This window comes from Stegostoma tigrinum, chromosome 10, assembly GCF_030684315.1.
Source record: "Stegostoma tigrinum isolate sSteTig4 chromosome 10, sSteTig4.hap1, whole genome shotgun sequence".
In the NCBI taxonomy this organism is placed as follows: domain Eukaryota; kingdom Metazoa; phylum Chordata; class Chondrichthyes; order Orectolobiformes; family Stegostomatidae; genus Stegostoma; species Stegostoma tigrinum.
The window spans coordinates 57135133-57148499 of NC_081363.1; the positions used below are offsets into that span (position 1 = coordinate 57135133).

Consider the following 13367-nt stretch of genomic DNA (forward strand, 5'->3'; position numbering starts at 1 on the left):
TGCTCCTAGTACTAGCACAAGAACAAGTTTATGCAGGCTATAAAACTGTCAGCTCTCAATAAACAAATGCATTCCCAGTGGGTTCACTTTTGCTGTCTGCAAACTTACTACAGTATCTAATCACCATTTATCATCTACAAAGTAACTACAGTATATAATCACCACTTATCAAGACTAAAATAAGTAAGATTTTACTATTAATGAAATGGGAAAATGTATTAAAATGAATGAATAAAGAGAGTCAAAAATAATTAATTCCTCATCTAGACATTGTTGGCATTAAGGTGACTGCATTAATGTTGCATTTTTTAACTCTGAATAACTCAGTGCTCATTTATGAATTAAATGTGAATTTACACCAGTGCAAACAGAATACTTTTTCTTTTACTTTCTAATGGTAGTGAGGTGAACTTGTAAACTGGAAATCTGCCCGAAGCATCCAGATGATGAGCAGAAAGAACAGCACAATATGAATGCCCTGTTAATGCAATTTTAAACTATATTATTTGCATTTTGCCACAGGATGATCAGACCAAGCCTTTCAGTTGAAGGACAAGAATCAGCCATTGCACAGACAATACTTAAAAAATCTCAGCTGATTTTTCACGCATTTTCCCAGAAGGTGGAATTGAAGAGAAATGGGAGAAGAGAAAATAAATATAGGATGTCACTACCCTTTAACATTTTCTGAGTGTGGCCTAGAACAAGAGAATCTAGCAATCCAGAGATATTACTTTACAAAAGTAGTAATTAAAATAAATGAACTAAAGTTTTGATCATTAGTTAATAGGACAATTTGTTCAAAATTTTAAAAAATAATGGTAAAAGCCAACTATATAGATGATTCTGATTCAAATGGATACCCAAATGGGATGCAGATTTAATTATAGCTCCAAAAATCAAAGAAATTTTCTCAAGACAAATCTACTGAAAGTCCAATAAAGCATAATTGGATCGACAATACATAATGTAATGTTGGACATCATGCAAGTAGATTATTCTTTTTGCTGGCTTAGAATAGAAGCTTCATCTGACTATTACTTTGTCTTGGTTTGTTTTACAACATTAGAACTCTGAGTCAGTGATAAGAGTGCCAAGGCCAGTTTCTATTTAAATGACAGTAAGACGAACTTCCATGGAATTTAAATTGGCAATACAAATCATGATGCAGGGACTGACGACTTCAGGCAAGTGGAGTCAAGTTCAAGGCAAGTATTTGTCTCACACTTTCATGGCGTAATACAGATGAATCTCCTGTTCACTTCTGAGCTTACTTAGCCTCAACTTAAATGTCTAACTTTAAGGAAACAGTTTTGTCTATGCATGAATTCAGGAACAAGTAGTAGTTTATCCTATATAGAACAGTCGAAGTTATCATAAGAAAGAAATTAAAGAGAAAGTTAATATTTTGAGTCAGTACTCCCAACAAATTATTTGTTCTTGTCTTGAGCGTCTTCAAAGTCTTTGCATGAATGTACATAAAATTAGGTAATTTTAAACAAGTTAATATTATGACATATCACCAAAGTTATGCTTAGGGCTATCCACCTCTCTAGTGTGAATTACATTGTAATTGGTGCCTCAAAATTTTTCCATTAACTCAGAGTTTCTGCACATTTATAGCATCTATCCAATCTGGTCACTATCATGTTGCTATAAGATGTGCATTTGCTGAGCACAAATGAAATATTGTATTTCCCACATTAAAAAAGTGACTTCTTTTCAAAACATACTTTTGTTGGTTGTGGAATGCCTTGAGCAGTGATCATGACAAGATCTATAAATGCAACTCTTTCTTTTTCCATTTTGTAATAATGAAGTTACCATAGTCCAGCTAGCTCATACAGCTGCTGTCTCATTAAAGAGAGGCGACTACCTGATGGTCACCACTTCTCAGGCAAGGGGCGGAATTGAGAATGAGAATCTTTCATGGCAGCCACAACTGGTGTGGCAATCGAACCCACATTGTTGGCATCACTGACCAACTACCTGGCCAGTTAAGTTAACTGACCCTCTTGTATTGATACGAATTAAAAAGCAAAATACTTGTTTTGGAGTGTTGGCATGGTACAAAGAAATTAAAATCGGAATAATTTTTTAACATCTATCAATTGCTCTACGCTCATTTATACGCTTCTATTAGCTCACATACCGTCCGTGTTCAAAAACCTCATTCCCACAAATCAAATTCTTGGATAATTAGAATCAAAAGCCTTACCCTTCCTGATGAAACATTGTTTTAAAGCAATGGCCAAGACTCCTGTAACTGGTGGCATCACCTTGCCCTCTTTGAATTTGGAACCTAGGAATAATATTAATAAATTTAATTTTTAATTAAATTTTAATAAATCTGGCTAAAAATGAATCAAGTACAAGCTATTTCCATTCATTGTTGTCATAACATGGCTAAAGCATGCTAGAAAAAAATGTATTTCCAAAGAGAAATATGAAGTTGAAGCTCATCGTCTTGTACTCATCTTGACTGAAATGAAAGAAAACCAATCATACTGTTTAAATTGACATATCCTTTAAGAAAGAGGGTGCTAATTGTTTGATTATTTTGGCATGGAGTTAGCAACTATTATCAATTAAAAATGCATCTGCATAGATATTGTGTAGCAGCAAACAATCATCCTATTCTTTGCTCTCCAGAAAAATAATATCATGATTGTATAAATCTAGGCTTGTTGGGTAGAATATTATTCTTTTAGTTTCTATAAATGGCTTACAGTAACCAGTAATCATAAATGAAATTCCTTATCCCTTGTTTGATTTAAATTATAAAATATATGAAAATTCTAATTTTTTAAAAATAACAAGGACTTTGTATAATGGCACAAGAAAATTCTGTAACAGGTCAATGAATAAACTATTACAATTTGGAATTCCTACATTCTCCAATTCAGGAGGAGAAATTAACTCACAAAATGCATTTCCAAACTTAGGTTGATTGGTTAGCGGTAGATGGCACCGAGAGTTGCTATTTGCGAAGCTTACGCAGCATTCCTCAGAGTCAAAGGTTAGCAATACGTCAGTCAGGGTACTGCACAGATATCAGGGGATTGTTTAGTCATCAGTCAGGACTATCAGTTCAAGTCAGTGAGGATTGTAGGCAATGGTCAGTTCTGGGGATCTGTTTGTTCAAGAGGGTCCACAGTGGCAGGGAAGTTGGGTAAATGAATTCTGGGGATTGGAGGTAATACGATAGAATTCAGAGTGTACTTTAATTGTGAAGGAGCAACTCAACATATAAAGAGGGCAGAGACAATAAAGCATGGGAGGGTATGGGATACTGCACAAAGGGGTGGGTGTGCAGTTATCCACAGTCACTGCAACCATGGCTTTAACAAGGGCAGTGCAAAATGAAGTTTGGCATAGCTAAGATGTAGGCCTGGAGCCCATGGGATAAAGTGGGAAGATGAAATATAAGGGTTGGGTGAGAACTTTGGGAAACTCAAACCTGATAGGGGTGACAGGTAGGTAATAGCAGAAAGGAGCCTACATGTTGAGGGGAAGCGGTGGGAATTGGTCACCTAGACAGACATGTTGGGCCTGCAAATCACACTATGCAGGCCTGTCTTTGATGCCTTCCATCCCATTTCAGTCATAAATGCAGAATGGAAATTAAAAAATGGCTGCCGCCACATCAGGGTGGGTGAAGAATATTTTTTTTCCCTCAGGGATCAGGCTGTTTGTGAGCAATATGAGATCTGCATTTATCAGCCACTTACAGTGCTGGTTAAAGGCATCTGTAATCAGAGAGTTCTGGGTGTGAACTTCATGTATTGATTAACTATGTCGAATACAAATCCTAGCCTTAAGCAGTCTTTACAATGTCATTGAAGATTACAAATTAAACTGAGTATTGGCTATGAATCAAAAGTATAGTTGGGTGAACTGAAAGAAACAGTTGGGTGCGAGGGCAGTGGCGAATAGAAAGTTTTATTATTTCTATTATCTCTAAAATTTCTGACTGTGTGTGGCTTGTACAATATACATCTACAGCAGGTCGTTTTGTTGGAGTCACTAGGCAAACTAGATCAATGGCTGAAGGCTGCTTGGCCTGCTGTGTTCGTATGCTGCTTGGCCTGCTGTGTTCGTCCAGCCTCACATTTTATTACAATGGCTGAAGGGTTCCACCAAGTGCTATCTGTACCACACACATACAGACATGTGTGCGTCTAGCTGTCTTCACAGACAACCTGGCAGTTACCATGAGGACCCAAGCCTGGAACCAGACTGTTTGACTTTATTTGAAGGTTAGACTGTAGGCCACTTCTAGATTGTAATGCTATGAGCCGCTAAACTTGAATGTTCCTAGCAGCAGATTGGACAGATATCAGACAATGCCATTGACTTACTGTGCTGATATCCTCTGTCTGGCCATAGATCCCATAAGCTTGACTGAGGTCAACTCCCCTTAGACTTTATGGCATGGTCATTAATTGAAGGGCACATTCAGTGCATTTTGTGCATAAGCTGCTGGCACATACTGCAGGTGTGACATTAATCTAGTATAATGCCAGACAACAATCTGTCTGCACCCTGGAAAGATAATTTCTGGAAAATATTACAGACTGCCTGATTTTTTGTCTGCACTAAAGGGCAAGTCAAGAAGGGAATATTGTGAGATATCAAGTTCAGAATGAGGCAACAATGTGAAAAAAGGCAAGGCACAGTACAGGAGAGATGGTGTGAGCATCAAAGTAGCTGTTATGTCAGTGGGCATGAAAAAGCAAACTAAGACCCCTGAAATGCACCATGTTCCAATCCTTGAGCTGCATGTGTCCATATGGACAAAGCATAGCAGCAACATTGCAATGTCAAGTATTGGGGAGCTCCAACATGCAGCATTTAAGTCATTTTCCACACTATAACTAAGTCAAGATGTGGCATGACATGTTGTGGTTGCTGCTTGGCTGATGCTGGCTTCCATGGGCAGAGATTGAAAAGGGGCATGCCCTGAAATGTTGGTGCCCAGTCTTCAATATACAGGTCATTTTGGAGTAAGTGGAAGCTGAAGTCACCATGTACCCTCTCTGATTTCCTTGACATCTATCTTTTTTGGTGAGTTCGGTATGATAGGAAGCTGAGTATTAGTGACGCGAGAAGGACCACTGATAGGTGTTTATCATGCTATAGTCTTCCTTAATTAGCAATTCGAGCTAATTCAAGCAATGTTGAACTAGGCCTCGGACTTCTTGCCCATTTCTGCCACAAATTTCAACATTGTCCACATTGCTCGGACATTTACAAGATTCTGCAGTTAATAGGCAACATTCATAAACAAATCTTACAGGTCAAATGGAACTGATTGTAAAACAAAGTGCTAAATGCTTTTGTGGAAGGAGTACTTGTAAAAATAAAAGCAATTTGTATCTTCAAGTTGGTAAACTTAGAAGTGCTACTTCATTATTTGCCTTCAACCTGAATCAAATCATAAATCAATACATTTATGGATTACATTTCAGACCAAGTTCAGTATATGTTGGATGAAAATGCAAACAGACTTGGCATCTTAATTTGCATAGTGCTCATGTCATTCATCTGATATTGGCATGTTTGAGTTCTAAAATCCGGTAAAGAGAAAATAAAATGGCAGGATTAAAAGAAAATCAACTTTAACACCACAACTTTGATACATTTTTAAATTTTTTAAATTTAGCAACTGTTGATAAAATTCATCTTTAAAACAGTAGAGAAAGTAAGGTTAAAATAAAGATTGTTTAGTTCCTGTAAACAATGGGAAAGTTAAAAAGGTTCTCTTGATGAATAGGGTGAATTTTTACTGGTACAAAGTGGTCAGGATTGATTTCAGCAAGTTACTGTAAGGGACAATTACTTTTCCAGAATATTTCAAATTCACACCACTAGGAGAAGACTATTTCGACAACAGTACAGCTGTCAAAATTGCATATATTTACTTAATTTCCACTTGATCATTATTAAATTTAGTCCTTAGTTCTTCAACTGATTCCTTTCAAAGTTTGGAAAAGTTGAAATTAATATGTTTCCTTAGTATGACATTGGTCAATAGAAACCATAATCCAAAAGGTTTATTTTTATAAATACTGCAGACAAGTACTACTTTTACTGTGGTTGGAAAGGAGCCATTTTTTGAAGAGTCTAATTAACTCCATAAATAGTGAACTAAGGCTGACCAAAATTGTTTACAGAACCCACAGGGGAATCTGTTGGTTCCTGAAGATTTATCATTTTGTGTGTTGTAAAAGGTTCCTTTGACAATTGTACTCAAAGCTTCAAATCATCCAATAATTAGTGAAATACTTTCAATGACAAACAAATTAAACATGAGTAAGATTAATTGCAGAAATATGTTGGCTGGTTCAAAATTTGTTCATTTGCGTGTCATTCAGTATACTAACTAAATAAATATCTATTTATTAAATATCTTCTGTTCAAATAGAATCAACAATTGCATTGAGAGGTATAAATCTTCTGTTCTTTTTATAAATTATTTATTTCTCACATGAACTATTTATGTATTATGGTTTGTGCTACCAAACGTCCTCATACCTCATGCATACAATTAATCATCAGCAAACCTTACTGAGATACAGAATGTATTCGAGATTCAGAGCAGCTTAACTGCCTATGCAGAAGAAATAGCCTAAGTCTCCTCTTCACCATAGTGTATGTTTTCAGTGAACTGCAACAAACTTGATAGGCAGGCTATGTAATTTGTGTTGATACATGGTGATTTCTGCATTCTGTTAACATTGCTCTGCAATTCGACTCCAAAATCATCTGCAGTACACTGCAGATTTCTCAATTTGAGTCTTTACCTGGCAACAAATTACATGCACACTGGAATATGGTCATGTACAGAGATACTAATGTCTCATAGTCTAGCATCCTATTGTCTTGGGAATGCCCTTGCCATTGGATCAAGTCCCTTCTCTGCTGAGACCACATGCAAGTCTATGCTAGAAGTACCCAACATTGAAAAAAAGATGTACAGATATCCTCCGCTTATCAAAATATACCATGGGACCTGGTATATCAGCACCTTCACGGCCAGCTTCAAGAAATACAGATTTGAGGGTCATGTTGATATCATAGCTCAGGTACTTCAACATTAGCACTGCCACTACCCCATTGAGACACAGTGTTTTAGAAGACGAATTAAACAAGGTGATCTGGAACAGTCTTTCAAAATAACAACATCTGCATGGAGTGGGCTTCACCATAAAAAGTAAGCTTGTGTGGCATTCCGTGGCCCCACTTGTAGGATGCATAAGCGACTCATGGCTGCACAACTCGCCTTAACAAAGAATCAGCATGCTTTTCTCACCTAAACACACGTACGCACACACAGACACACGCACGCACTCCTACACTGGTGACAAATTGATCCTAGTTGGAGTTGGGAAGGACACAAATCTCTAGAAGGGTGTGATACACAATAAAAGAATATTAAAGATCATTGCAACAGACTCATCCCCCTTATGAAATATCTACGATGTGTATTCTGTCAGTAAAACCAGCATCAGAGCTCACAGAAACACCCACAATTCAAGCATTGATATCTTGCTTATTGTGTGATCATTTGACTAAGGGATTACACAGATGTCTAGGTCTCCTATGCCATGACAAATATTGATGACAGCAGGAATGATCACTGCTTTATCCAACCCTCTATCAACATCAAGCTCTACTTGCTCAAATAGGTGAAGGAACAGAAGCAATGATACAAAAAAAATTAACACCAAAGATCTCAAGGATTCCATGAAGGATAATGCTGCACTGCTACCCTCTAAACATTGATCACAGGAGTTACAGTGTTCCATAGTGCCTGGTTGACCAAAAGTCCACCACAACAATCACCTTCAAAGAAGCTCTCTCAACCAGGAAATATTATGACTGGTTTGATGAAAATGACAAGTGATACAGGATCTCATTCACAAGCAAAAAATATTCATTTACAGGAAACCTCCCTCTAGCTAAAATGTAGCAGTTCTACAGGCAACAGTTCACATAACACTTATGACATAAATAACAAAAGGCAGATATAAGCTTGCAGGAGGTTCAACAGCTCATGAACACCAACAACTTACCACGTCACTCAGCACTGTGAAGCTGAATCTAAGCCCTGAGAACCAAGGGGAGTCCAGCAAGGATGGGAGGCAGTCAATGGTCACTGGGGAAAATATTATGAAGTATTTCTCAACCAAGCATCAATTTTCAACTAGAAAGCATTCAACCCCTTCAATAATTGTTTCTCATTTGTTTTCAGCTCCAGTAATGTTACAAACTGGGTGTAGGTATCTAATATTGAAGAATCCAACAGACATGGAATACAACTATCTATCATGTAGACATGTTACACTCTTCAGATGTCCAGGCAAATATTGAGTTATGCTTCAAGTGGTCTGAGGTAAGATGAAATATGAGATTTTTACAGCCTCAGTTTACATGCTATGATGCAATAATAACTATAAGACATAACACAATAATTTTAAGTAAGTTTTCCACTTACATTAGAAAGGATCCCTTCACTGTCAGCAAACAAATGCAACACCTACATATTGATGGCCAAGCTAGGTCTTTGTGCCCTTCCAACACTGATGGCCTATTCATGAATGGAAGCCATTACCAGTTGTACCAGGTCACTATAAAATGGTGATCCAGTTGTGCTTACAGTATTGGACTCTGTTTTTAACCAAATGCATGATCTTAGCAATTTGTGTAGTTGAGTTCCATTTCAGTTACACCACTTATTCCCAAATGGACTATGACACCATGAGGTCCCCTCTTCACCAAGTTTTCGATAGCATCTTTGTCACTTTCCATTAGAAATATGTTTTCAACCATTAATCTCCCACCCATTGCATAATCTAACATGTAGATGAAATATTGACTGAATTTGAATCTGTAGCTGCATCTAAGAATTTCCTGATATACCATAGAGGATTCCATCCTGCACTCAGATTCACCTTTGAAATGCAGCAGTCAAATCAATTCCCTTGATGTGCCAGTCCAGAAACGTGACCGTTTGTTTTTCACTACCATCAACCACAAGCCTATGTTCACTAGTCAATGCCTTGGATTCCTACAGTTCCTTGCATTACAACATCAGCCTTACTGGCAATCTCATACATGGAACTATGTACTTAATATGTAAGCCTGATGCTAAGATAGCGTGATTCTGTTCAGTAATGACTGCACTGATCAAATCTTTCATGAGTTTGCACTATATCTAATGCAAACTCACAGAAGGGCCATTTTCATGCCTGAAAAGTCTATCTCAGATTACCCTGAAAGGGGAAGATGTCTCGAAAATTTTAGCAAAAGATGAAGTTAACTGTCTTAGACTGAAACTTTGCAATAAAGACACAAGAGATATTTGCCATTGACAGGATGTTGCCATCAAGCCAAAAGATGTTCAGCATACCATATTAATTTGTGCTAGTTCGATGCCAGGAATGTACGTTATATTTTGTAATCACTGGCAGGTCACATCAAACAACACATCCCTTTGACTGTCAGAGTAAGTAGTGAGCCAACCATGCTCACCCAGCACCTGCATGCAAAACCCAAATATAGCACCCAACAGGAGATGAGATTCCACGACTGGCAACATTTACTAAATAATCCAAACTCACTAAGAATTACAATAGAAACCAATTTAAGATTATCAGTTGTGCTTTTAATAAGATTCACATGTTTATACTAAAAGGTACACTTTGTTTCACAAATGATTCTGTTCTATTTTTTGGCAAAAAAAAATCCACAAGTTGTATATTTTCACTCAGGACACATTATAAACACAGGCTATCATTATTGTATCCCTGCAACGACATCTGACCCATCATACTTGCCTTGTTTGAATTTTAATCAACAGGTCATGCTGCATCACTATGTCAACCACAATGCAAGCAATCAGCATCCTCTTCTCGTGCTATATAAGTTATTCTTTCCATTCCAAAAGTTGGTTTTCTTGAACTGCAGTCCTGCTGAATGCACATGGAAATGTTTTGATATCATGTCTCTTTGCAGCAATGTTTTTTTAAGTACTGTACAGTCCAAAAATTATTGATAGTGTGGTCAGCCGTGGGACCACACGTTAAGAAAAATCTTGAAGACTTAGGTGGAGTGCAGAAGAAATTTACTTGAATGGTGCTGGAGAAAAGGGACATCAGTTTCACGTAGAAACTGGACATGATGTGGCTTTTCCTTCTTAGGACAGAGAAAGCTAAGAGGAGATTTGACAGAGATGTTCAAAATCATAAACAGTTGTGACAGAGTAACAAAGGAGGATCTCGTTAGTAGGAAAACAGTCAGTAACCAGAGAGTTCCAAGATAATAAAATGTGAGGCTGGATGAACACAGCAGGCCAAGCAGCATCTCAGGAGCACAAAAGCTGACGTTTCGGGCCTAGACCCTTCATCAGACAGGGGGATGGGGAGAGGAAACTGGAATAAATAGGGAGAGAGGGGGAGGCGGACCGAAGATGGAGAGTAAAGAAGATAGGTGGAGAGAGTATAGGTGGGGAGGTAGGGAGGGGATAGGTCAGTCCAGGGAAGACGGACAGGTCAAGGAGGTGGGATGAGGTGAGTAGGTAGATGGGGGTGCGGCTTGGGGTGGGAGGAAGGGATGGGTGAGAGGAAGAACCAGTTAGGGAGGCAGAGACAGGTTGGACTGGTTTTGGGATGCATTGGGTGGGGGGGGGGGGAAGAGCTGGGCTGGTTGTGTGGTGCAGTGGGGGGGAGGGGACGAACTGGGCTGGTTTAGGGATGCAGTTGGGGAAGGGGAGATTTTGAAACTGGTGAAGCCCACATTGATACCATATGGCTGCAGGGTTCCCAGGCGGAATATGAGTTGCTGTTCCTGCAACCTTCGGGTGGCATCATTGTGGCACTGCAGGAGGCCCATGATGGACATGTCATCTAAAGAATGGGAGGGGGAGTGGAAATGGTTTGCGACTGGGAGGTGCAGTTGTTTGTTGCGAACTGAGCGGAGGTGTTCTGCAAAGCGGTCTCCAAGCCTCCGCTTGGTTTCCCCAATGTAGAGGAAGCCACACCGGGTACAGTGGATGCAGTATACCACATTGGCAGATGTGCAGGTGAACCTGTGCTTAATGTGGAATGTCATCTGGGGGCCTGGGATAGGGGTGAGGGAGGAGGTGTGGGGGCAAGTGTAGCATTTCCTGCGGTTGCAGGGGAAGGTGCCGGGTGCGGTGGGGTTGGAGGGCAGTGTGGAGCGAACAAGGGAGTCACGGAGAGAGTGGTCTCTCCGGAAAGCAGACAGGGGGTGGGGATGGAAAAATGTCTTGGGTGGTGGGGTCGGATTGTAAATGGCGGAAGTGTCGGAGGATGATGCGTTGTATCCGGAGGTTGGTAGGGTGGTGTGTGAGAACGAGGGGGATCCTCTTTGGGCGGTTGTGGCGGGGGCGGGGTGTGAGGGATGTGTTGCGGGAAACATGGGAGACGCGGTCAAGGGCGTTCTCGATCACTGTGGGGGGCAAGTTGTGGTCCTTGAAGAACTTGGACATCTGGGATGTGCCGGGGTGGAATGTCTTATCGTGGGAGCAGATGTCTAGGCCCGAAACGTCAGCTTTTGTGCTCCTGAGATGCTGCTTGGCCTGCTGTGTTCATCTAGCCTCATATCTTATTATCTTGGAATTCTCCAGCATCTACAGTTCCCATTATCTCAGTAACCAGAGAGGACAGATTTTAGATGATTGGTAAAAGATATAGGGGCTAACTGGAAGAACAATGTTGTAATTTGGAATGCTCAGCCCGAAATATTGTCAGGTAATATTCAAAAGGAACTTTATGAAACATGAAGTGAAAACTACTTGTGAAGCTCTGAGTAAAGCACAGCAGAAGGGTGGATAAATGATACAAGATGAGTCAATGTCCTTCTCAATTCTATAACATCTCCACTCACAATCATTTGGTTCCATTCAGCTAACTCACTGCTTCCATCTGCCATCTCAAGTGATCATGCTTCCTTTCCTCTGATTTCTGTGTCTTCTTATCCTCCCTTAGACTCTCTGGCAGCAGAATCTTCAAATCCTTATTCATCACCAACCCCTTGATCATGTCACCAGAGGTGGTCTTATTATTTCCAGCTTATCAATCACAAATAAGCCTATCCTTGGTATTATATACTTCCAGTCAACTAATCCTCCAACCACACCAACACTCTTCTACCACAACATAAATTTTCACCCCCTGCAACAACTTTTGAATTAGTATCCCACCAAATGCCTCAGAAATCCAAGCATAATATGTTTAGAAGACACGCCCATCCACATGTTACTCCTTCAAAAAACTCCAATAAAACCAGCCAGACATGAGTTTCCCCTGACAAAACCAGTCTTACTTTTCCTGACCACCTTGAACTCCTCCAAGTGCACAGCTCTAAACTCTCTAACAATCAATTCCAACACTGTATTAAATATCTACTTAATTCTGTTAATTTTAAATATAATTTATCTTAATGGAATGACCTTAATGGAATGCAGACATTGCTAACGATACCAGCATTTGGGCGACACGGTGGCTCAGTGGCTAGCACTGCTGCTTCACAGCACCAGGAACCCAGGTTCAATTTCACCCTCGGGCGACCATCTGTGTGGACTTTGCACATTCTCCCTGCGTCTGCATGGGTTTCCTCTGGGTGCACCGGTTTCCTCCCACAGTCCAAAGATGTGCGGTTAGGTGGATTGGCCATGCTAAATTGTCTGTAGTGTCCAGGGATGTTTAGGTTAGACATGGGGAAATACAGGCGTAGGGGAATGAGTCAGGGTGGGATGCTCTTCAGAGGGGCAGTGTGGACTTGTTGGGGTGAATGGCCTGTTTGCAGACTGTAGAGATTCTACTCTATGAATGTGTTCCCTCTTAAATTGCCCTTAAGGTGGTAGTAGTCAGCCACATTTTTGAATTATTGCAATCTGTCTGGGGCAGGTGCAGTCATTGTGTTCAGAAGGGGAATCCCAAGATTTGACCCAGAAAGAGTGAAGGAAAAGCAATACAGTTCTAAGTAGTCACTGATAGTGTAGAACTTGAGTTTTGTTGAAGGAAGAGGCACCCCCTAGTACAGGATGGAAATACATGTGGCGGTAATGTGTTGGTTTGTTTGGAGGACTGGCTGACTGGAAGTATATAATGTTAAGGATAGGCTTATTTGTGATTGTTATGATGGAAATAACGACATTAGCTCTGGTGACATGATGAAAGTGATTTGTTGTTAAAGTTTTTCATCTTGTAATTATCACGACAGAATCACAAGAATATTGAAGCTCAAAGTGATGAATAATTTATACTTCATGAGAAGAGGTCGCTGATTGATTGGCAAGTGAGCCATTTATGATGCACCAGAGCACTGCTAACTGCCAA

The 13367-nt window shown here is 39.8% G+C and overlaps 1 protein-coding gene across 12 annotated transcripts in view; it reads right to left on the minus strand.

The window, feature by feature from the left end:
- slc25a21 (solute carrier family 25 member 21) overlaps nucleotides 1-13367 on the minus strand; it is a 477243-nt gene that overhangs the window by 70207 nt on the left and 393669 nt on the right. For 9 of the 12 annotated variants that reach the window (XM_048538456.2, XM_059649193.1, XM_048538455.2 and 6 more), the window contains one exon: nucleotides 2219-2302. The exons of 2 other annotated variants lie outside the window; for them this stretch is intronic. In XM_048538456.2, the coding sequence (XP_048394413.1) occupies nucleotides 2219-2302 (84 nt within the window). Of the gene's footprint in view, nucleotides 1-2218; nucleotides 2303-13367 lie in introns of those variants that run through there. One more of the 12 variants, XM_048538462.2, reaches the window with a different exon arrangement.